This window comes from Equus quagga, chromosome 2 (genome assembly GCF_021613505.1).
Source record: "Equus quagga isolate Etosha38 chromosome 2, UCLA_HA_Equagga_1.0, whole genome shotgun sequence".
Lineage (NCBI taxonomy): Eukaryota > Metazoa > Chordata > Mammalia > Perissodactyla > Equidae > Equus > Equus quagga.
The window spans coordinates 140,608,211-140,633,339 of NC_060268.1; the positions used below are offsets into that span (position 1 = coordinate 140,608,211).

The 25,129-nt window shown below is 35.2% G+C and overlaps 1 protein-coding gene across 1 annotated transcript in view; it reads left to right on the top strand.

The window, feature by feature from the left end:
• PCDH15 (protocadherin related 15) overlaps positions 1-25,129 on the top strand; it is an 874,042-nt gene that overhangs the window by 447,345 nt on the left and 401,568 nt on the right. The window contains exon 9 of the mRNA XM_046654051.1: positions 9,366-9,536. Coding sequence (XP_046510007.1) covers positions 9,366-9,536 — 171 coding nt within the window. The remainder of the gene's footprint in view (positions 1-9,365; positions 9,537-25,129) is intronic.

The following is a 25,129-nucleotide window of genomic DNA, read 5'->3' on the forward strand; positions in this document are numbered from 1 at the left end:
TAAATGTACTTAGACTAGTGCTTGGAATATATTCTGATATCATTACAGTGTTACATAAACCACTAAATGCTGGTACTTTATAGAATCAAAAGTGGATAATTAAAAACTGGCACTACTATGAGAAAAAGTATGCATATATATGTATATATGTATATGTATGCAGATACTTTTAATTTTAGTAGACAATGCCATATTATTTTCTAAGTGTTATAACACATCACATCCCCACAAATTATAAAGCGGCATGCCCATTGACTTCACATTTTAGATGTATACTTTACTTAAAACAGTGGGTAATTGGAACCAGAAAACTGGTTTCTATTTGCTTGAGGGCTGATTGTGGGTGTCTCTTCCCAATTCCAAGTTCGCAATTCCTCACATTTGTGGCCATGATGGGAGTATTTATAGTAAGAAAAGTGACAAATGCTATGAATCAGGGCTTCTTGTCTCAGACAGCTGGTTGTTAAACCTTTACTGCTTTGTATATACCAATATCTATATAATTTATATCTTTATATGTATATAGGATAATGACATCCACATATCTAAAATATCTCTCTAATTATTCTTTTATAGTCTTCATTGTTTTTTGTTGTTTTATTGGTGGTATGTAAACCAAAGTACAATGTAAATTATGTACATTAAAAATCTACATATTATCTTGGAGTCATAAGGAGAATTGAAATACGGGCAATCAATTTTGCCTTTAAAGTCAGTGGAATCTAAGAGGTCTGATGATAAATTACTGAACATTGCTCAGCTTGGGCCTGGCTTTGCTTATGGTACAAAGGTTTGATTTGCAAAGTGAGGCATCAAATTTCATGTGGCTGGGAGGTTTCTTTTTATCCATGTGAACACGCTGTGATTCTTAAATAACATGGAAGAGTTTTGGTTGATCAATGTTAGAAAACATATCACTTGTTATCTTGAGAATATGTGCAGCAACATTCCCCACTGTGTTTATTTTAAATATAAATATCCAACGAGGGAATGATTAATTCTAGAAAACAGGAGAAAAAAATCCAGGAAAGGAAGTTCAGTGAAGTACAAAGATCAAGGAGTTTTCATTTTGTTGAAATTGCCAATACATTCCGCGACCAAAAGCTTCAATTTTGGTATGTTACTCTAAGTCACAAAAGAATCAAACTCCCCCATCCATACATTTTCTTCAAATCCACCTCTCCTTTGCATTACTGTCATCCTGTGGGAAATACTAAGGACTCTTAAGTACTCGAGAGCCCTTAAATAATTGTCAGAAAGAAAAAGTTTACGTTTAATTTAGAATCATTGCAAGAGCAATTTCTGAATTATCTTAACAATAGTAGGGCTATTCAATATTTTCTCCTATTCTCTAAATATATTCTACATTTTCTCAAATATCAAAAATCTAGAGACTAGCTGTCTTTCATGATAAGATATTATAATTCCTTAAAATATAGTGCTATTATTTCTTTTTTAGCTCTAGTCTTGTCTTTTAACGGCAATGCATACTCAAAATGTGCGTAAACATCGTTATCCTATGGATTTGGATATAAAAGTCACTTTCTATACTTTTGGATTTCAACCTATGTAAACAACTTTTCAGAAATAACCCACCCTGACCTTTCCTTATATCTGTTCCTTACCAATATGTGGAACCAGTGCTAATTTTACACCCATCCTTTATTGCTCTGCCAATTTCTCGGGCGTATTCTAGAGAGTGGGACTGAAATGAGAGGATAGTGGTTAATGAAGATATGTAAGCATGTGGAGATGTAAGATATGATACTATTCTGTCTACTAGTATGCATAAAAATTTAAGGAAAAGTAGGTAAATGTCTCAAAGACACACTTTCAAGGGAAAAAAAAGAATTCACTTCCAAAGTGATTTAGAGCAACTCAATCTTGCTGCTGTTTTCTTTTCTGAATAAAGAAATCTAACAGAATCAAGTTACTGGGATAAGTTCTAAAATTTCCGTCAGTGATATTCCATCTATCATTAGTGAACAGAAGCAAAAAAAAACACCTCAATGGTCTTAAGTAACTGAGTTAAGATCAAAAGACTCAGGGCAGCTCTGTAACTATGGCAACTTTTTTTTTCTTTCTCTACTGCAAATACTTGATAATGTAATGAAAGAGTCTTTAATATTTGTATCTACGAGCAAGTCTAGTAGGTGCTTCTAGCCATTTTATTAAACTACAAACTGCTTGAATACCGAGTATGTAAATGTGAGAAATCTCTGTATTCCAAGGTTCCTATGACACTGCCTTAAAAATAAATCAGAACATCAGCATGTCTGTCTCATACTCATTCTAAATCCGGGTTTCATATAATTTCATAGTATCAGTTAGACTTTACATGTTTTCTGACCCCACTTCACACAACTAATATTTAACTTAATCCACTTCTAAATACAGAGCAGGTAATTAGAAATTAGCATTTGCCTCTAGTTTGATCAAAGAATAGTGGGTAATTAAACTATTTTATAGCAAGAAAGCCTTTCAGTTGGGTTGAAGGAGTAGAAGTCTTACTTATCATCTGCCGGTTAGAGGAGTTTTATTGCCTTAACATTTTCACAGTTGAAATATTTGCAATTTCATAAAAATGTGCTTTGTAAAGAGTGGATTGTGACAATGAGTTAGTTATCTCTGAGTTATCTATAAAAGTAATTTTCTTTTATAAAGCTCTACCAGGCACGTATCTCTTTTTTTTTTAAAAGATGTATTCATGAAAATTTCTACTTTTTTAATAAATAATTCATTCAAAAACAGCAGGTGTCTTTGATAGGCCAGATGTCAGGTTACAATATGATTCTGAAGACTTGAACATTGTGTTGCTGTTGGACGGGGCCAGAGGATTGGAGGCTTTGAATAAAGATGCTAAAGATTTAGGGACCAGGTCAATACCACTTCCTTGTGAGGCATTGACAGAATGCTTCAGCTAGGTCAAATCCCACACTCTGATGAATATTCCCATGGTTTTCTTGCTTCTGTGTTGAAGATACATGTAGGCTTTTAAATTTTTACATAAAAGTGCTTTTTTCCCCCCTACAAATAAGCTTTTATTTGTTTCCATTAAAAGTCTGAATTTTAAAGAGATTCTTGAACTGGTGGCTCATATCCATCAGCTTGTTCAACTTTAGCACTTGTCTCATCCCCAGTAGCTTTTCCAGACCTAATACCTTCACCATGAAGTTCCATGCGTTTTCCTAATTCAAATTTGAGCTTCTTTAGCATTTTTACTTTTCTAACAAAGACATCATGGAGCAGATAAATAGTTTGGCAAGGCTTTTCTACATTAATTCCAATACTGCCTGAAATCAATTTATTGACCACTTCTTTCAAGTCATTTGTCTGCACCTCTCGGGTCATGACTTCCATCATCTTCTTCTGGATTTAGTGGACTTGTTGATGCTGAGTGTAAGAGATCTTCCTAATCTCCTTGTTACAAAAGGCGGCGCAAAGGGAGCCAAGAAGAAAGTGGTTGATCCATTTTTGAAGAAAGATTGGTGTGATGTGAAATCACCAGCTATGTCTAATGTAAGAAATATTGGAAAAACATTACTCACTAAGAACTCGAGGACCCAAAATTGCATCTGATGTCCTTAAGCGTTGTGTTTTTGAAGTAAGCCTTGCTGATCTGCAGAATGAAGATGTTGCATTTAGAAAACTCAAGCTAACTACTGAGGATGTTCAGGGCAAAAACTGCATAACTAATTTCCATGGCAGTGATCTTACTCATGACAAAATATGCTCAATGGTCAAAAAGTGACAGACCATGATTGAAGCTCACCTTGATATCAAGACTCCCAATGGGGGCCGGCCAGTGGCTGAGTGGTTGGGTTTTCCTACTCCGCTGGCCCTGCCCAGGGTTTTACTGGTTGGGATCCTGGGTGTGGACACCGCACCGCTCTTCAGGCCATGCTGAGGCGGCTTCCCACATGCCACAGCTGGAGGGACCCACAACTGGAATGCACAGCTAGGTACTGGGGGTATTTGGGAAGAAAAAGCACAAAGAAAAAAAGAAAGATTGGCAGCAGTTGTTAGCTCAGGTGCCACTCTTTAAAAAAAGAAAAAAAAGACTACCAATGGCTATCTGCTTTGTCTCTGCTGTGTTGGTTTTACTAAAATATGCATATAAGCTTTTATGCTGGATTATTCTTTGTATCATCTGCAATTCCTTGCATAACTGTACTCGCAACAGTTAAATAGTGATTTATTTTTATGGAAGTTAATTAAAGGTTTCATGTAATTAAATGTTTAATGTTAGCAAATGTATAAATATGTGAAATAATATGCACATTAAGAAAATACAAATTTACCAGTCAGACTTAGATAAGTTTTAAAAGAGGAATATTCTTGCTTTCCAGTTACAGTACAGTTTCCTAAATTAATGAGATATTATCTTATTTTTAAATGTTTAAAATTTAAAATATTATCTTATTTCTTAAAAAAGGAAATAAGAGAAATGAGGAAGGAAAATGGGAGAGAAGAAGGAAGGAATTTTTTTGGTAGTTTTTAATATGTGTTAGATTTTCACATAGCAATGAACAAAAATGTAAACTTAATGAAATCATATAAAATATTTATGCAAATAATTATGTTTTATTTATCACTCCCAATTTAGAATGCTATTTCTTTTACCCAGAGCAGTCTTGAGCAGTAGCATTTTACTAGAAAGAACAAAAGGTTTTTTGTCATTTTGTTTTTTATCTCAATTGCCAGGGGCTTTGTTTTAGACAACTTTTTAAGATCAAATTTGGTTCCAAACTGGGAGAAGAGCATCATAGATTAGCAACATCTTCCATGGGCTCACAAGTTAGGAGTGTGTATGAGACCTATTTTCAGATCTCTCTTTATGTTGCATGTATTGGTGTCAAATCATGGGGAATCTCCACATGTGTGGAAACCATGTTGATATTTTTTCATTGCTACATCTCTGCTCAAAGTAGTGAAGAGGAGCAGAACCCAAAATGTTCCTCTTTGGCATATGGATTATTTTAGGCTGATTATTTTTAAAAGCTAGCACACACCAGAGGAGTTCTGAAAATCATGTGTAAGTGACCCTTTTGTAAGAGCAATTGACACTTATAAGGGAAATCTCCATTTGTAAGGGTGTCTGCCTCTCTGTACCTGGAAGAGAAAGATAACTAAATTTGTAGAAACTCTTACCATTGGAGAAGGCATGCACTAAAATCTGCATAACTGCATACCCTTGTTTACTGTGCTCTGCCTGAAACTTTGGCTCCCCCTACCAGACACCTTCCTTTGTTCCCAGCTAGAGATGGTATTTAAGGTGATGGCTTGGGCCATTTAGGGGGTCACTCAATTTTTCTGGGTATCTCCTATGTATACAGGAGGTATACATATTGTTAAACTTATGTTTATTTTTCTCCTATTAATCTGCCTTTTATTACCTAGGGGGGCGATCTCAGCCAAGAACCTAGAAAGGTAGAGGGTAAATTATTTTTCCTTCCCCATAGTAGGATCTCTAGTCTTGTTTTTTTTTCCACTTAAAAATTTATGTTTCATATATCAACACTTTCTAAGCAATATCTTTTCCCATTATGAGATAAAAGCCTACATTATGTATTTTGGTAAATGTACACCATCTCTTATGCACTTGTATCCATTTTATGGTGAAGTTACAGTGATACAAAGCAGAAAGTAGTGAGGGATTTGTTGCTGACAGAGTGAAAGAAAGACAGGATAGAAATCCTCCACTTTGTGTATTACAGTGACAGGGTGACATATAAGGTGGGAGGCTGAGTAACATGCAAACTGTAGAAATGCTACTTCTGAGATATTAAAATATTTTTCCCACATCCAATATCACATAAAATTGTTATTTATTTAAAATTTTTCTTAGATTGATTCAGCTTTTTGTAAAACTTTATCCTAAGCAATCTTAATTTTAAAATGGTAAGTTTGATGAGCCTGTTGTGTTTTCTAAAATTTGAAAATAAACCCATAAATTTATGTTAAATTATGTTATTCTATACATACTCAAAATTCACATTTAAAGTAAAATTTTAAAAGTTTGTTTGTGGACCACCAAAATTATCTCATGTGTTACATGCTGTTCCCTACTGTACTTTCAACTGTACTAGATATAATAAATATCATCTCCTGGTTGTTCTCCCTAGAAACCCATTTTTTCTTTCCGCAGAAGCCTTTTTCCCCTATTCCTCATTAAGTTAGGTATATAAACCCAACTTTATAGTTTGTGGTAATGTATGTTTATGCAAGTGCTAATTGTTTTCTTTTTCTTCATGGCCATAAAATGCCCCCAGAGAAAGGATTCATGGCAGACTCACTTCCAGAAGTTTCTGTCTTTAGTGAGATAGGGGAAGCTCTGAGAAGGCTTCTTTCCATATATGTTCAATCTCAAATGTCTTTAGTTTTAAATAATTTTTATATCCACTCTGAGGATTCCAGTGAGTTTCACACTTTGGAAATTTAAGGGTTTTTTCCCCATGTTTTTGCCACAATGTATCTTATAATGAATCCAAACATCAAAGAATACTAGAGTCACAGAGTTATTACATTCCAGAAAGGTTGCACTTGCAAAATTCCACCAATAGAGCTTCCTGCTTTCTGAGATCTTACCTTAGAACACTTCTTTACAACCTTTCTTGAGCAACTAGATTGGGCACAAGCATAACTGGAATGCAGTATTGTGCACCAAGCTCAATAAAGAGGGATATTTTTAAATTGGTAAGCAAATATTAATGTCTGGTAAATGTCACATGAGAAAACATTTTATAAGCAACATATCAACAAATACCAGTCTATTGGTATATTACTTTTAAAAAAATTTTCATGAGGTACATTCACATAACATAAAATTAACCATTTTAAAGTAAACAATTCAGTGACATCTGGCACATTCACATTATTGTTCACTCTCTACCTCTGTTTATTTCCCAAACATTTTCATCGCTCCGAAAAGAAACTTTGTACCCCTTAATCAGTGGCTTCTCATGCCCACCCCTGCTCTCTCAGCCCCTTGCACCTGCCAATCTGTGTACTGTCTCTATGGATTTATCTAGTCTGATATTTCAAATAAGTGGAATTGTACAATACGTAACTTTTTGTCTGACTTTTTTCACTTAGCATAATGTTTTCAACATTCACTCACGTTGTAGTATATATATCAGTACTTCGTCCCTTTTTGTGGCTGTGCTATTGTATATATGCATTTGTCTCTCCATTCATTCACTGGTGGATATTCCAACTGTTTCCAACTTTTAGCTATTGTGAATACTGCTGCAATGAACATGCATGTAAGTATAATGACTTTTTAGAGTTGTACAAAAAAGAATTTTAAAGAGATAGAAAAATATAATGATTCTTCAGGATAATTAAATACTATGAAAGGAAGGCATTTCCAGATTCTACCATCATGAGTGACAACCTACCACCACCAGTTTCATGGTAGATGTTCTGGATGGAGATGATTGGGTCCAATGTTTCTTCTTTGTGTCCTTGTGATAGATATTCTTTAGATAAATATAATTAATGTAAATTTCTAATGAAATCATTGCTGCTCCTTCTAATGAAATCATTCCTGCTCCAAAAAAGAGATTTCTTTCCAAAGAAATGGAAAGAGAAAAAAGAAAGTAACTTTACAGTGCGGAAATCTGATGAACACAATCTCAGCCAGGTGATCAGGGTTAACGTAAGAGATAAATCATGTTAGTAATATACACTTTTTTTTTTTTTTGAGGAAGATTAGCCCTGAGCTAACTACTGCCAGTCCTCCTCTTTTTTGCTGAGGAAGCCTGGCCCTGAGCTATGTCCGCACCCGGGATCAGTAATATACACTCTTGGTATAAGGTGAAGAGATGACACTTTACCTTTGTGGTTTTCCTCCCTAAACTGCATAATCTCAGTCTAATCTTGAGAAAAACAACAGACAAAGCCTGCAGTGAGGGACATTCTACAAAATATCTGACTAGTACTCAAAATTGTCAAGGTAATCAAAAACAAGGGAAGTCTGAGAAATTGTCAGAGCCAAAAGGAGCCTAAGAAGACATGATGGCTGGTATCCTGGATGGTATCCTGAAAGAAAAAATGGTAAAAGCTGGGTAAAAACTAGGGAAATCTCAATAAGTATGCATTTTAGTTAATAGCAATGTATGGTCAAAGCAAAAATTTCACTGGACAAAGTTAAATGGGGAAGGAAGACTTTATTCAAGACTGTGGCAATGGGGAGACCAGATTGCTGTCTGAACTCAACTCGGCTCAAAAGAAAGACTGGAGAGTTGTTAAGAGCTGGAGTGGGAGTTCTCAACACAAAGCAAAAACCTTTTTTTTGTATCTATATGAGATAATATTAACTCAACTTATTGTGGTAATCTTTTCACAATATGTGTAAATCAAATCATTATGCTATCCACCTTAAACTTATACAGTGCTGTATGTGAATTATGTCTCAATAAAACTGGAAAATAAAATAAAACAAGAAAACAAACCAAAATCAAAGCTAAAAGCCAAAAAAACAAAAAAAGAAACCTCTGTTCTCTTGGCAATATGTCTAATGGAAAAAAGTTCAAACATAATTTCCAAAACTGCTGCAAGGTCACTCTTCTCAGAAACTGTAGCTTTTTAGAATATCAGAGAATAAAAACAAAATAAAACAGTTCTCATTTAGAAACTTGAAAAATTAGGTTATTTTAGTGATGTCAGCAGACTACATGGAGACACAGAATGCTCTCAAAATACTTAATAATAGAAAAGCTTATGTGAGATATGAAAAAATACTTCCCTAATAAGAGTACAGCAGATCTGGTGGGTTTTCCGCTTCTTTCCTTCTCTTTATTTCCCTCTTCATTTTTCTTTTCTGAGGTACTTTTTTAAGTAACTAAAATTTATCTAATAAACCTAAAATGCCTGAAGTATCATCCAAAAAAAAAAAAAAAACAGAACAAAAGATCTGGGGTGGGGGTGGAGGAATCAGGGGCCATCAGTGTTTGCTAATTGGCTCTCTCAAAGGAAAAGTTAACTTTTTTGTATCTTCCTGATGGGATAGTTTCACAGTTTGGAGGAGGCCTCCTGTGGAAGTTAGGCTCCGACCCCACTAAGGTGACTGGGAGGAGCTCTGTCTTCCATGATGATTACATCTCAAAAGAATGATTCCCAGGTCTTTGAGAAAGAATCTTGGGTTATGAAACTGGTGGCAGTTTGAGCTGGGAGAGGATTTACATCTTAAAGTGGTAGAGAAAGTATTTATAATCACAAGGTTCCTAAAGTAAAAGCTCTTAAGAAAAGGGAGGTCAGGTGCCTGTAGTGAGGAAGAAACCTGTCTATGCCTACACTTTAGTCAAGATGAAGGGAAGAGTAAGTCCATCACATTGTCTTTTTTCTTTTTTCTTCTCTCACAGGACCGTGCACAAAATCTGAATGAACGACGAACCACCACCACCACCCTCACAGTGGATGTTCTGGATGGAGATGACTTGGGTCCAGTGTTTCTTCCTTGTGTCCTTGTGCCAAACACTCGTGATTGTCGCCCACTCACCTATCAAGCTGCCATACCTGAGTTGAGAACTCCGGTAAATATACTCTCACTTTTTCCCCTTCTCTTACCCCTCTTTAACCCTAATGAGATCTTGTTCAAATATTTTGAAGACATGTTAAGTGAGAACAGCAAACTTCACTATAAGGGTGTTGAAAAATATTTATGTTCAGAACCATTTTCAGAGAATATGGGCAAACTTTTGGTCACAATGCATAATTATATGATTTACAAAATAGAAAGTATGTCATGAAGCAACAATCCACTTAACACTGAGCATTTTATTTTTTCTACCTATAAATCATAACAGAATTCAGGGGCCGGCCCTGCGGCATAGTGGTTGAGTTCAGTGTGCTCCCCTTTGGTGGCCTGGGTTCTCAGATTTGGATCCCGGGCACAGACCTACACCACTTATCGATCATGCTGTGGCAGTGACCCACATGTAAAGTGGAGGGAGATTAGCATGGATGTTAGCTAAGGGCTAATCTTCCTCAAGCAAAAAAAGAGGAAGATTGGCAACAGCTGTTAGCTGAGGGCTAATCTTCCTCACCGAAAAAAAAAAGGAAAAGAAACATCGTAACAGAGTTCAGTGTCCAACATATTCTGAGAAACTCAGAGAAATAACCAACATTTCCTGAAATTCACATATAAACATTCAGTCACAAGTCAGAGGATACACAGGTCAATAGGATACTCTTTAGCCTCTCAGAGTCCTGAAATATTATTGGAGATTATGCTTGGCTGTTTGAAAGTGGGAGCTAATGAATCCTGAATGCAAATATCTATCCCTTAAAGATGTATTATAAAGAAGCAGAAAGGTAAGGCATGAATACATATTTTCTACACTTGATTCCACATTTTGTTTTTTTTTAATTCTAATCGAGCTATAAATTACTACCAGCTTGGAATTCACATCTTGGATCTGCCTGGATGATAAATATTTTTACCTAAGAATAAAAATTATAAGGCAAATAGATATCCTGCTTAGGCCAAAATATCAATGTCTCCTATAAAAGAAAAAAAATATTAATTTTCTTTTAGAGAAGTCAGATTCCTAGGAGTTGACTATTTGACTAATGTTTTTGTTGTCCCTCTGGAAAGCATTCATCTTTCTGGGTTAGTAACATGGCTCATGATGTCAGAATTTGTTAGAAAGTATTTGAATTTTTTTGTCAAACATGTGAGAACTGTGGTTTTGGGGTTCTTCTCTGTATTGGAGATTTCTTTTAAGAATAAAACAGAAATTCCTTCTCCTAAACATCAATAGCATTACATTCTATTCACTTCAAAGAGTTCTTATCCATGTTATATCTATCAGCATTACTTGTAGTAGATCTTAAATGGTTGAGAATTACTTTTACGTCTCCTGGCACAAATAATTTCTGGTCTAGTTGACTTGCATAACCAAAAAGCCATAGAAAAAAAGAATAAATGTTATGATGTGAATTGAATGAAGAAAATAATGTAAATTTCAGCTCAATGGAGTAATTATTCAGACCAAAAGGCTAACAAAGAACTTATCTAGACAAATAGTTGTAGATTATCTAAGGTTATATTTCAAGATATTATTTTGTTGAATGCCGATAAGAAGATTATTAGTGACGGTGAACATGGTGAGAAAAAAATATTTTTAGTATTAATTTATTTTTCCAAGTTAATTTATGTAGCTTGTGTGCCAGTGAGAACCCAACAGAAGGGATATACTGGTATAATACAGACTAAAATCAATGAATCAGTCTGGTGGCTGTTTAGCAGAACTTGATGTAGTCAGAGAAGTAAAGGAAGCCAGATGTTGCAGCTTAACAAGCAGAATGCATTGACTTTATAAAGGATCTTTGAGTGTCCCTTCCTCTCTTTTCCTGATTACAGACTAAGTATCTTTCTCACTTCCATGCAGTTTCATGCTAGAGACAAGGCCATCCTCCAGCTTTGGGGTAACAATATAAATGATAATAATGACTAATCACTGTATAGCTTGTTCACTTTGTCATGAACTGTTGCTAAACTCTATAAAAATATTATTTGAAATCCTTTTGGCTAGTTAGCATTATTATAGTCATTTTACAGATGAGATCTCTGAGGTACAACGAGTTTAAGTAACTTTCCATCGTCTTACAGTTAATAAGTAAAAAACGTTTTCTTTTAAAGCATGTGGCTTGAATTAAACGTTATGCTGTAAATTCCAGAATGATCAAACTTATGCTTCATAATCATTTCTATCATATTGACCCATTCTTTACCATTCTGTGAAACAAAAAAGATTTTAGTTTTACGTATTCAAATAATTATGCCAAGTATTTGTTCATAAAAGGGTATATTTTTATTGCCAAGTAGAAAAAAACAAATATGTTTACTTGCAAAATTAGGCACTAGTTCTCATTATCAGTAGCTTCATAACAAACCATCAAAACTAAGTGACTTTAAACTACAATCTTTAAATTTGCCCATAAAACTGCAGTTTTAGCAAACTTCAGGGAACATCTCATCTCTGCTCCACGTATCTTTGGCTGGACCACCTTGCCTGGGGGCTGGGTACCACTTTCAGAACCCTTAACCAAACCAAGTTGATTCTGGCTGTTGCCTGGAGCTCAAGGAGGCCTGTGCTCTGGAGGCTTCATCTGCATTCCATATGGGCCTCTCCTAGGTTGTTTGGGCTTCCTCACAGCAAGGCCCTGGGTTCCAAGAAAAAACCTTCTCAAGAGAATTAGGCAGAACTTTTTTATGGACTAGCTTTGTAATTCGCAGCGTCTGCTGTAGTCAAACCTCTGGCAGATTCAAGGAGTAAAAGTACATACCATCTTCTGATGAGAGGAGTGTAGAAGTCACATTGTAAGAAGAACATAAGGGGAAGGAAGTTTTGTTGTGGCAACCACTGGAAAGTAAAATCAGCCATAGTACTGACATCAGGTTTCCTTGTGTTCCACCTGTCATGTTGGATACCATCTGGATGGCCGGGGTTAAGAACCGGAGCTAGTTTTTGAGTTTCACATTCAAATTGCTGTGTTTATGTCTGTCTTTTCATTTTTTAAAACTTTCTTTCTTTCTATTTTCTTTTATATATTTTGTTAAAATTTCTGGAAATTTCAATGAGATCTTGCTATTCAGAGTGAGAGAACTAGCCATTTATGTCAGGCAAACAGGACTCTAATGACATACTTGCCAAGCCTTTCCTGAACTAATTCTTCAAATTTTGAAAGCTTTGACATCTGCTTACCTTCTGTGTTGATGTGAAATTTTCCACCAATTACCTCAGTAGTATTCTTGACTTGAGAAAACATTCTTAGTTCTACTACAAGGTGTGCAGAGTTTATCAGCTCAGAAAAACTTTAAAAGCTAGTGTAGTACAATGTTTAGCTCATAAACTAGGATATAATGAAAATAAAAATTTACTGTTTATTGAAATGCAAATAATCATGTTTAGAGATAAACTTACGTAATAAATGTTTTCTGTTTTTCTACTGCAGAAAACTGCCTCCAGCACAAATTAATGTCCTCACAAACACTAAGATTAATATTGTATTGAATATGTAAATATATAAATCTGGTGTCTCAGGGGTCCTAAAGCAATTCATAGTCCTGTGCTAATTATTATTTATCTATTAATTTGATAAACATCAACTGGACCCTAATATATGCTGAACTCTATGCTAATTGAGGGGACTTGAAAACGGGGATGACATAAAATCCTTCCAATATATTGTGTAAGTTTGTTCTCACTTTCTGACTCTCTTAAAATTGTTATTATGCCTGTCTAGTGGACATCTTTTAGTATTATGCAAAAATTCTATGAAATTTGGAGAGTATAGAATCCACGGCTCTATTTTCTCGATTTTGTATTGAAGCACAAATACACAGTAAATCCTTACACGTCTTTTTCAGAATACAGTGTTTGCATACTGTTTGGTTGGTTGGTTTTTAGCTGAATAATTTGTCCCTGTATTAATTTGATAATATTAATAGTGTTAATTTGATAATATTAACATATTAATTTGATAATATTAACATATTTTCTGTGTCTTCACTATATGTATACTTTTCTTTCTTTATTGTGCCATACAGTTTTCAGTATTTCAGCAATTGTTGTTTAGCAGACATAGTCATGTAGTAGCTAGAATGCACACCTTAATGAGTTCTTCCCCATCTGTGTTTAAAACGTTCGTTGTATTCTAGAACTGGCTAGCCACAAACACCTCCTCTAGAGTCTTTGTCATAAAGAACTTAGTTTTCAGGTAACTGTCAAAGATAGCCCTCTGCTATATTTATAGTGCTCTCTCCTTCCAGGGAAGATTTCTCAGTTATTACAAGGGTGGTGGTGATTTGCAGAGATGTATAACATTTAAAATTTCCTCTTGCCTCATATTCATTAAACGTATTACAATCGGGGAACTCCCTCCCCCTTGATGGCCCTAAGTTTCTCCTCGAAAAGCTTTGATGGTCTTTTTTTTTAACTGAATCTTTCTGCTGGATTCTTTTATTTGTTTGTTAGTTTATTTATTTATTCATGCTTATTCTTAAATCTTAGGGATTTTCTAGACTTCTATTCTTTGCAGCTTTTTTTCTTCACGGTAGTTTGCACGAAGATTCACCAAACCTACATTGAGTTCTATTTTTTTCCAAATAGGGATGATCTGTGTGTTGTAGAATTGTTTTCTGACTTGAAGTCTCTCCTGATTTCGAAGCTTACATTTTTCACTTTTTCTAGATATTTTTACATGTATTTCCCACAGATTCCTCATTATCCTTTCTCATGCATTCTAATGCATCCACGCCTACTCTCATGTTACCTCTTGTTACCTTTGGGGTCATTGTTGATTTGGACCTGGACTTCAATGATCCCCTATCTCAAACTCAATCACTCTCCAAAGACACTTTCTGCATTATCTCTGAAGTGTTACTCAGTATGTTTGATGTCTATTTCCACTGCCAAAATACTCATTTAAAAACATACTCTGAACTCTGGACCCCCAGCCTCTAGTCTCTCCCTCCTTCAGCCATCATCTCACTGAAGGCATGCATTTTTCTGAAATACAATTCTGATCTGATCTTTCACTGTTTAAAATAAAAAGCTTCAATATGTTCCATCATAGGCCAAATAAGTTCTAAAGCTTTTAACATATCATTTACCGTAATGTTATATCTGACCACTTTCCAGTCTCATCTCCTCTAAATTGCCTAACTCAACTCATCAGGAAACACAGAGCTTTGCATATGTACTTGAACTTCTCTGAGAATTACCCTCCCTTCTCCCCACTTTGTTTCATATTTTAAGCTAATTTTGTTATTCAAGTTTCATCTCAGTTAATCTGAAATGATAGGTCTTCAAAATTAAGTTTTTCTCTGTGTCCCAATGTTTTCCTCCTCTAAGTACTGGACTTCTCATTGTGTAACAGTCCTGCACCCATTTCTCCTTCACTAAAACATGAGTTCTTTAATTTCCTATTTGTCATTATATCCTAAGGTGGACCCCATTCACGTCACATAGTAAAGGTTCAGTAAATGTTGAATTAATTGATCAATTAACATTTCAAGAAATACATATTGGACACTGAGATACCAGATATAAATGTGAATAAGCATGGCTCTTGCATTCTCACTCACAGTGATAGTATATTTACCATAAATATGCATATGTAAAGAGTGTCTATATATACATATAAAAGTGTAGATGAATACACACACTTGTGTGTGTATTTATTGTAAGCATAGATTATTCAAATATTATCCATGATATATATAAAATTTTAATACACTTTTGGTGTTTTCAAATAAGAATAGAATGGCAAGCACTACCACCTTTGGTCATTGTCTAGTCAAGGATGACCTTCAAATAGGACTGTAATAGATAGTCTAGATAAAGTCAGCTGATTTCCCCATTGCCATGGAGAGTCTCAGTCTGTAATTTTTGTCCCAGCACGTTGTTCATATTGCCTCCTTTCCCCTTCAATAATCTTCCAAATATTAAATTATATCCTCCCTCAGTCTTCAGGCGACTTATTTTCAAAATGTGTCCTGTGAGCCCACAAAGTGATGGATGAAGGAATAAAAAATTGGCAACTGTCAAACTGCCCATAACCTTCTAATGAGAAGATTGTTTGTCAAAGAAGTTTGAAGGGGAAATGATAAATAATACATCTAGAGTCAACATATTGCATTGTCTGCTGTTTTTTTCTCCCACCAACAATCACACCCACATGCCACCAGCAGCAAGTGATCAAAGAAATTTCAGATTCATTTTGAGGAAACAATAGCCAAACAAACAAACGAAAACTTTAATTCAGCAAATATTGTCTAGAGTGTGAAATTGTATTATGGTAATTCTGAAAGTTATGTGTGAAATTATAGGAGAGCAAAGAAATCATTTGTTCTTTTCATCATTGGTTAATGTTTATGTTGAATAGGCTTGACTGTCTCATGTCTCTATTTATAGACAATGTGAAGATATTTTCAACTTTTTATGGAACAGTTAGGGATGGAAACAATAGGAAGAATTGAGTTTATCAATTTCAATTAAACGAACAAAGTCACTGTTCTGCTCAGTAGTAAGATGGAAGTCTACCCCTTCTTGTTGAAGAGTTTGTTCAAATTATTATTTTAAATCAACACTGGAGATGTGTTTTCCTATGAAACACACACAAAGAAAAAAGACAGTAAGTCATTCAAGTTGGACTTGATGTTTATAATTTCATAAACATTTAACTGGAACTCTTTGATGGCTTAGTAAATTATGTAGAAAAATTTTGCAAAGATGCTTACCATCACAATATAGGATAGTTTCTAAGAACTCAGAATTCAAGTTGAAACCTGTGTGGTGTTACGAATGCTGATAATGTCTCTAAACCTCAGTTTGAGTTTGTCATCTGTATAATAAGGATAATAATATCTAAAATGTGGAATTTTTATGAGCACTATAAAGGAAGATTCATGCAGCACACTTAACTTGTTCCTAGCAAATACTAAAGATTTAATAATATTAGTTATTGGTATTAATATTATCATTGTCACTGGAATTTCTTCATCTGACTGGGTGTTTACTTAGAGATTTATTGGAGGAAGTAGCTAAGTCAAGTTAGTTACTAAATATATAGCTATTTTTAATTGAAATATCAGCTTTGAAAACTCAGTTGTAAATGTCAATAAAACCTAATTTATTGTGATTGTGCTATTCCTAATTAATTCAGTCTAACTTTTGTCCTTTAAGAGAATGCAATACCTTTATCGAGAAGAACAGTAGCGTCGTTTTTTAAATAAACAGATTTGGCACAGTCACCGCTTGTGCTGAATTAATTATGTAATATATTATTGCTTTGGGAAGAGGCAGCAGCTGATGCAAAATGCCACAAGGTAATGCTGTGAGCCAAAAATATATCAATGAATCAAGTTCTAAATGTCCTCAAGGGAAGCAACTATCCTGCTCCCGTTCTTTCTTTTTTTATGAATACAAAAACAATGGATTTCACTGAAGTTTTTCAAACTGTCCTATAAAACCTCCAGTTCTGCAGAGGCCCCCCTGGGGCATCTACTGCAGTTAAAGATAGGACTCCTACTCCGTGTAACATTTAAAATTCTGCTTTTGTCCCGCTTGCTAATTTAGAAAGTTTTTCATTATTTACTTTAATTAAAAAAAGATTGGCTGGTAATTGTAAATTATGCAAGAAAATTTAAAAAATTATACCCATCAAAAATTGGAAACCCTCAATCTCAAAGCCCAATCTCCAGGACAATCATTATTAATTTGATGCTTGTCTTTCCAAACATCTGGAACCTGCTTGAGGCAATTACAGGTTTTTTAAAATTATTATTTCAAACAAACTAAATGACTCTGACCTAGGTAAATGTGAAGTATTAGACTTTCACTGGGGCCTCACTGAATCTATTGGTGACTCGTTTAAAGGGATTAGTAAGTAGAGACTGGGAAACACAAGTCATGACTATGTGTGTGGATGGAGGGGCAGGATCACATGGTCTCGATGTGCCCATGGGGATAGGAGTACTTCTTTGACCTTCTGTTCAAATGCATGCTAAAGGGAGACAGCATCTGATTGACCTAGCCTGAATCACATTCATTCTTTGACTAGAGGGGATAGAGCCTGTGAAGGTTAATTTTATGTGTCAACTTGGCTAGGCCATGGTACCCAGATATTTGGTCAAACATGTCTGGATATTGTTGAGAAGGTGTTTTTGTACATGAGATTAACATTTAAATCAATAGACTTTGAGTAAAGCCTGTTACCCTCCTAACGTGGGTGGGTCTTATCCAATCAGTTGAAGACCTTAAGAAAAATAGACTGACTTTACCCAAAGAAGAGAGAATTCTGCCAGCAGACTGCCTTTGGAATTGAACTGTAACATAATTAATTCTTCTCTGGATCTCCAGCCCGCTGTCTTACCCAGCAGAGTTTGGACTTGTCAGCCTCCACCATTGCAGCATGAGCCAATTCCTTAAAATAAATCTCTCTCTCATCTCTCCCTCTCTGCCTCTCTCTCTCTGTCCATCCCTATCTCTCAATAGATAGATAGATATATGTTTATAATCTCTCTAGAGAAAGAGAGTAATATACACGTATATCCTATCGGTTCTTTTCTCTGGACAGCCCTAATACAGAGGCCCTGATGAAACTGTGTCCAATGGGCAAAGGTAATTTCTCTAAGAAAACAGAGATACTGTTAAAGGGGAAATGAATCTTAGACAGCTGAAAACCCAAATATGTAAGGCAAATGTATAATCAAGACATTGCAAATTTTTGCCTAAAGTCCTACTGTAGCTGACTATCAGGTCTGCCTGAGGTCTACTCAGAATGGTATTGAAAAAAAGACATCAGATCATGTCACTTCCCTGCTTCAAAGCTGTGATGGCTTCTCATTAAATGGTTGTATCTACGTGTCTTCCTATGGCGCCCTATACAGTCCTACACCGTCCTTTTTCACTGACTGCTATAGACTGATGCTTGTGTCCTCCCAAAGTTCATATGAAGAAACCTAATCCCCAGTGTGATGACATTTAAAAATGGAGCTATTTAGAGGTGATTAGGTCATGACAGCAGAGCCCTCATTAGTGGCATTAGAGCCTTTATAAAAGAGACCCAGAGAGACCCCCTCCTCTCTCCCGCAAGTGTGGACACCGTGAGAGGATGTACACCTCTGAACCAGGAAATGGGCCCTCATCAGACACTGAATCTACCAGTGCCTCCTCTTGGATTTCCCAGCCTCCAGAACTGTGGGAAATAAATTTCCATTGTTTGTAAACCACTCAGTCTAAAGATATTCTGTTATAACCCTTCGAAAGGACTGACACTGACCTCATCCCCTACCTGCTCCCTTGCCTCCTTTCTATCCTTTAACATGCCATAGTTTTTCAACTGAGAGCATATGCCCTTATCTGCCTCTTTCTGGAATGTTTTCTTCTGATATTTTCCTGCATCTGGCCTCCTTAGTTATTTGGTTTCTACTCAAATGTTACCTCCTCCAAGAAGCCTTCCCTAACCACACAATGTTTGGTATCCTGCTTCCTCCATGAATTTGGTAATGCATGACCTTGTTTTATTTTCTGCAGATCAGTTTAATATGTAGAAATTTCTTGTACACTTATTTGTGTAATTGATTGTCTACTTCCTCAGAAATATAAACACACTATGAACAAGAGCCTTGCCTATCTTCTTTGCTATCTTATCCCGAACTCCTTAGAACAGTGCTCAAATGAAGGATGATCAATATTTACTTAATTGAAATAAATTGAAATTTTCCTTTTCATGAATATATTTCTTACTTTATAAATAGCTGTGTAGAAATAATAGCTGCATAGTATGTCTTTGTATGAATGTAAGTAAATTTATTTATCTTCTTTATATTTTGGAATTCTGTGTAAATTATTACTTGAAAAAAGTGTTCCTATGTTAAAAAATTACATAAAATTTATTCTACTATAAGAAATATATTTTCATCTGATATGTTTTCTTCTTACCAAAATCAATTTTATATCACATATTCTTTTGTTCAGTTCCTCTTGATTGAAATAAATAATGAAGGGCATGGTAATATATTTTAACAGTTTAAACTAAGTTGAGGCTAATGTGTGGCCAAGAGATGATAATAAAATGGGTAGTTCAACTCAGGGAGGTCATCGCAAAAATAACCGAGTAAATAATACTAGGAAAAGTGATAAATGCAACCTGTCAGATTATTCACATACAGCTTTGCTTTTTAGAAACCATAAGTTAGTGAAGTCGGCTTTTTGGTAAAGCTTTTTCTGAAAGCATATTATTTCTCTACTACAATAGCTCTAAACCAATTTGATTTGTAGGCAGCCTAATAGTAATATTTCTGATTTGCACTTTACCAACATCATCTGCAAAGATACTGGAAGAAGAGAAATAAATAGACCATGGGCAAAGCAACTGATTTATTTACTTCCCAAATGATGTTGGTTCATGATGCCTTCAAGACCTTTAGAGGAAATCTGATATAAGCCACTGTCACCTGCTGTCTCTGCTTCCACTTTTGCTTCCTACAACCCATTCTTCACACAGCAGTCAGAATAACCTTTAAAAGCATAAATCAGTTCAAGTTAGTTTCCTGCTTTAGAATCCTCCAGTGGCTTCTGATTATGGTGAGAATAAAATCCCAGCAGAAGAATATGGCCACACGTGATTTAACTCCTGCCTTCTCTCTGCTCTACTGCCAGCACTTGGATTCTGTTCCATGGACCTTCTGAGTTTCTTCTCATGTCCAAGCTTTTGCTGTTTACTCTGTTGTGAAACACTTCTCTCAGATCTCCCAATGGTTGGCACATTCTCATCAATCAAATCCAGATTTCAGCAAAAACATCCCATCCTCAGAGACCTTTCCTGACAACTCTCCCTAATGTAGATTTTCTTTAGAAAACAACAGCAAATTCACAGAGATTAACAGAGGGATTTTATTTGTTTTCAGTCACTATAGAAAGGTGAATAAAGTTGATAATAACCCTGTTATATTTTCAGTGATATTTCCTTAAAGCTCACAGCTGTTTTGTGGCAATATTGGTGATTTAAGGTGAGAATCATATAGGTTAGTAAATAGTACAAAGATAGCTGTTTTCCTCTTAATGAAATTGAGAAAAATCCTCTATGTTAAGATAATCAAAGAATAATTATTATAGGTACTATAAACATTTATACTGATAATGTCAAAGAGTTATAATAAATACCAAAAAACTCTAAATCCTCAGTCAGTAAAATCTTGGCAGACAATTTATCCAAAGACATACAGAATGGAAAAAACACTCATTCCTAAAAAATTATTCTTAAGGTGACATTTTCACATGAGAGAAAAAGGAGAAAAATGTAGGATGATTTAAGTGTGGCTCTGCCAAGAAGCATCTCTTTAATATGATTTGAGGGTCATAAAAAGAGTTTGCATTTATCAGTATGGCATGCACGCATTGTGTTCAAGAGTTATTTTAAACACTACTTTCTACTCAGAATGCTTATTTCTCAGTCTTTGCTTGATATGAAGTGTCAGAAATAAGGAACTTCTTGGATTGTACACAAGTTATAAATATTTTCTGTGTTCAGAAGCACTTTAGTACCACACGGTGTTTAAAGACAGTATATACGAGATTGATAACTCACATTAGGTCTTTATAAATTATATTGTGTTGTATATACTGCAAAATATCTTACTTACAAAGCATGTGTGATATAGCTTTCAGTTGTGTGACTCTAGATTTTGAGTTCTAATTATTTTCACTATAAAATAGCAATTCATTTCTACATGATGAAATCTGCAGAGGAATTCAGGTGCTCATCCATATTAGGGACAAAAGAGAGTAAAGGTGATTATCTATTTTCAGAATAATTGTGCTCCATACATTAGTTTGTAAATTAGTTGTTTGTAACGTGGAATAGTTTCTCTTAGAAACAATGTTATTAATGATAACTAGAGAAACCTTCTAAAACACAAAAGCTTACTTGTTTTGTAATATTTTTTTGATCTGTAGAAATATAGAGGCATCTTTCTTTGGGGAAAGAAAATACCATATAGACATTCAGATTGGAGTGACAGCAGTAAATCGACCTTCTCAGCAATTCTCTGAGCGGTAATTGTCCTTATACCGTAATGCTCTGCCTGCTGGAGGCGGGGGAGTGGCTCTGAGCCAAGGATGGTACCATTTCTTAAAGCAGCTTCCCTCTGAAGCCTTGATCCTAGCAGTGGGAACCATACATAGAAACTAACTCTAATTCATTATTCAATAAGTTTTTCTTCTTTTTCTTGTTACCCATGTGGAACTGAACTAAATTTGAACAGGGGCAAATAAAGTTTACTTTGGTTTTTCTTTTTTTAATTTTAAAAGCAAAATGAAAGCATTTTGAAATAAAGTTGTAAAATTCACCCAAAAGGTGGCCCAGAGTCACAGGAGGAGCCAACTAGTAGGATGCCACTTTGTGTTAGGTATGTTGTATGAAATATCTGATCACGACATGGGAATCGTCAAAACTCACAATCTAGAGAAACATGACTGAAGCATGTATCACGCATGCTCTATATCTGCTATTGTCTTAGTAACTAAGGGTCCAACGGAAGTTGTAGACCTGGCATTTACTGTCTTTAAGTAACATGACCAATAACACATTTCTAGGAGGTAGGTGAGTAGGGATTAGGGTTCATGTATCTAACCAGTAAATATCATCTTGAAATAAAACACAGAGAGATTTCTGTGTAAATTCAGATTGCTAATTGTCATTATCTGAGCAGTTACAGATGTTTCTGTTGCTAAGACAAGCAATAGGTTGCACTGATTTTGAAGGAAATTCAAGAACGTTAGTTTTGTATTTTATTCTTAACAGTAATAATATTTAACTTAGCTACTACAAAAACAACCCAAAACTACCATGTAGTCATTGTAATGGCCACTGCAACACTTCCGTATTGATTTGAAAGAGTGTGTATATAAGCAAAAATGAGGAAAGATCAAAAACAATGCCAGTAAAAATATTTCAGCCCTTTTAGATGTAGTGGATGCTCTCAAGCCTCACCTGAGTGCCCCTCTTCAGGACTGAGGCACTTAATTCTCCATTCCAAAATACCTCCTTCCCCAGGTGCTAGGAGTGTTGGTGACCAATGAAAATCACTGTGTCCCTCTACAGGTATTGCCCTTTGTTCAAAGAGAACCACTACCCAACCTCACGCCACATCCCTGGGAGCCCCCGCATCCAGTGACTTGTCAAGGGAATTGGGGCACATGTACAAAAATCCAATTATCTGGACTGAATGCGTGAACACTCTAGATGTCCCCCTGCTGAGATCTTCACTGGTTTTGTTGTGTCTGCCTGGACTGTATTGCTTTTCAACTCCTCCCCCTGCCCAATCCTATGTCCTGTATTCCTTTACAGCTTTACTCCCCCATAAATTCCCTCATGCACATATATCTGAGAGTCTGTTTCCCAGGAAACCATTCTAAGACAGTGGACTACATTTACGTTGTCCCCTCCAAAATACTTGAAAGAATTAGTTTATTTTGTATAAAAGAGCGGTGGAAGATTTATATCCTGGACATGACTGACTAGCATTTTAACTGGATCATAAGATTCATGTAATGAGCTTGTTAATATACATCCTCAGCTCCCCAAATTCTGATTCTCTATGTTTGGAAGACACCTGGGAATCTGAGGCTTCAACTCCAGGAAATTTAGATTCAATACGTCCAGGATGGGGCCTACGATTTTGTATTTAAAACCTTTTTTTAATACAGGAATTTAAAGTATATACAAAAATACAGAAAAGAATATCTTGAACACCCATGAACTCATTACTCAGTTATCAATTAATGAGCATTCTTGGTTCAACCATATCTCCTTTCATCCTTCTCCCCCCATTATATGAAACACATCTCACATATCACATCATTTTATCTGAATATGTTTCAGCGTGTATCTTGAAACGATGTCATGCTAAAATATAATCACAAATAAAAGAGGTTAAAGTTAAGAGTTTGTATTTTTAATGTGTCAAAATAATTCCAGTGATCCAGAAATACTGAGATGCAATGAACTAATTAAAGATTTGGTGTGTAATTCTTAGATGACTTGCCTGAATGTGTGTGCGTGTGTGTGATTACTCCTGCTTTCAGGTGGGCATCTTTGAATTATGCCAAGTGTGTACTTAGTCATGTCATAAAATCAATGACACATGTTGATTTTTGGTAATTATACCTGTGACTTAGTGAATTTGTATCTTTTGCCATCTTGGTGAGTTCTGCTTTAATAAGTTTAATATGCATAAAGTCCCTGTGAGACAGAATAACAATCTTCAAACTTTACCAGAGAAGTTTAGGATAGGTCAGTTGCTCAGTTACAACCCTTTCATTTGTTATTAGAGCTTCTCTCACTAACCTTTACCTTCCAGCATAATAACAGGACCCATCAACACCTATTCTTTGAGAAAAAGACTTTCCCTCCTTCTCTCTCTCTCTCTTCATCATTATCATCATGAAATGTTCAAAAATGCTTATCACGAATGACAGTTCAGTTCCCAGTTTTCTCATTATGTGGAGAAGTGTCCAGGAGGCTGAAATCTCAGAACAATTTTTAATCTTAGGCATTTTATCAAGTGCCCAGTGTTCATCTCTAGCCAGAATATGGTATCTATGTCACTCCAAACGTGAATGTGGACTGAACTTCAATTAGCATAAATAGAATTGAATCCCAAGTTTCTATTCATTTGGTATTTAGATTCAGACAGGAGTAATATCTGTTAATGAAACTAATGGCATAGAAATTAGTGGTATTAATCTTGTCAGAATTTCATGAATATAAAAACAACAGGAAGTACCAATAAACATCCTTTCTCATCCCCAGTCCTTAAAACATCATGTCTTTACTAACTAGCCTCAAAGCAAGAAAAATAGGCAAAAATGAGTTTTGTTTATAAAAAGGTAAATAGATACCCCTAGGATAAATTGGGTTCCTGAGGTTATAAAAGACCCCTGATGAGGAGAACATCAGTACGCACCTAGGAAGGATTCCAGGCCCATCAAGTTAACAAATAGAGGAATTAAATATTAGAATTCAGCTTTGCAGAATGAAGACTTTTTAAAACACATTTTAAAAGAAATGTGCTACACCATGCAGAACTTTAATATTTCTAATATATCCTCACATACTACAAAGCAAACAGATAAACAAAATAGTAGAATTGTTATTTGTCATAAAAAATTCTGATGAATAGCTAGAGGGAAGCCTAATTGTTTTCAGATGCCAAGTTCATACTTTTGTGACAATTTTCTAAAATATTTTTCCTGGGTGTATAGCTCATTAAAGCTTGAAATAATGTTTTGAGAAGTCATTAGGCTTAACCTAAAGTGTCATAAAATTTTGAAAATGTGGTATTTCTAACAACAAAAGATTTAGAAGTGTTAGAGATCTTGAGCACAAATCAAACAAAATATTTAATCTATGACATATTGATCTGTGTCAGGCCTTGTACTATTGGTTTGTTTTTCATCTTGTCTATATTCTAAAATAAGATATAAGGAAACCTAACTGCACTAAGCATATTGAAAAAGAATGAGAAACTATAATGGTAGAGGTTCACACCTAAAATGCCTTTCCTTTTCTCAAATACCAAGAAGAGTCATATTTTTCAGACGACTAATAG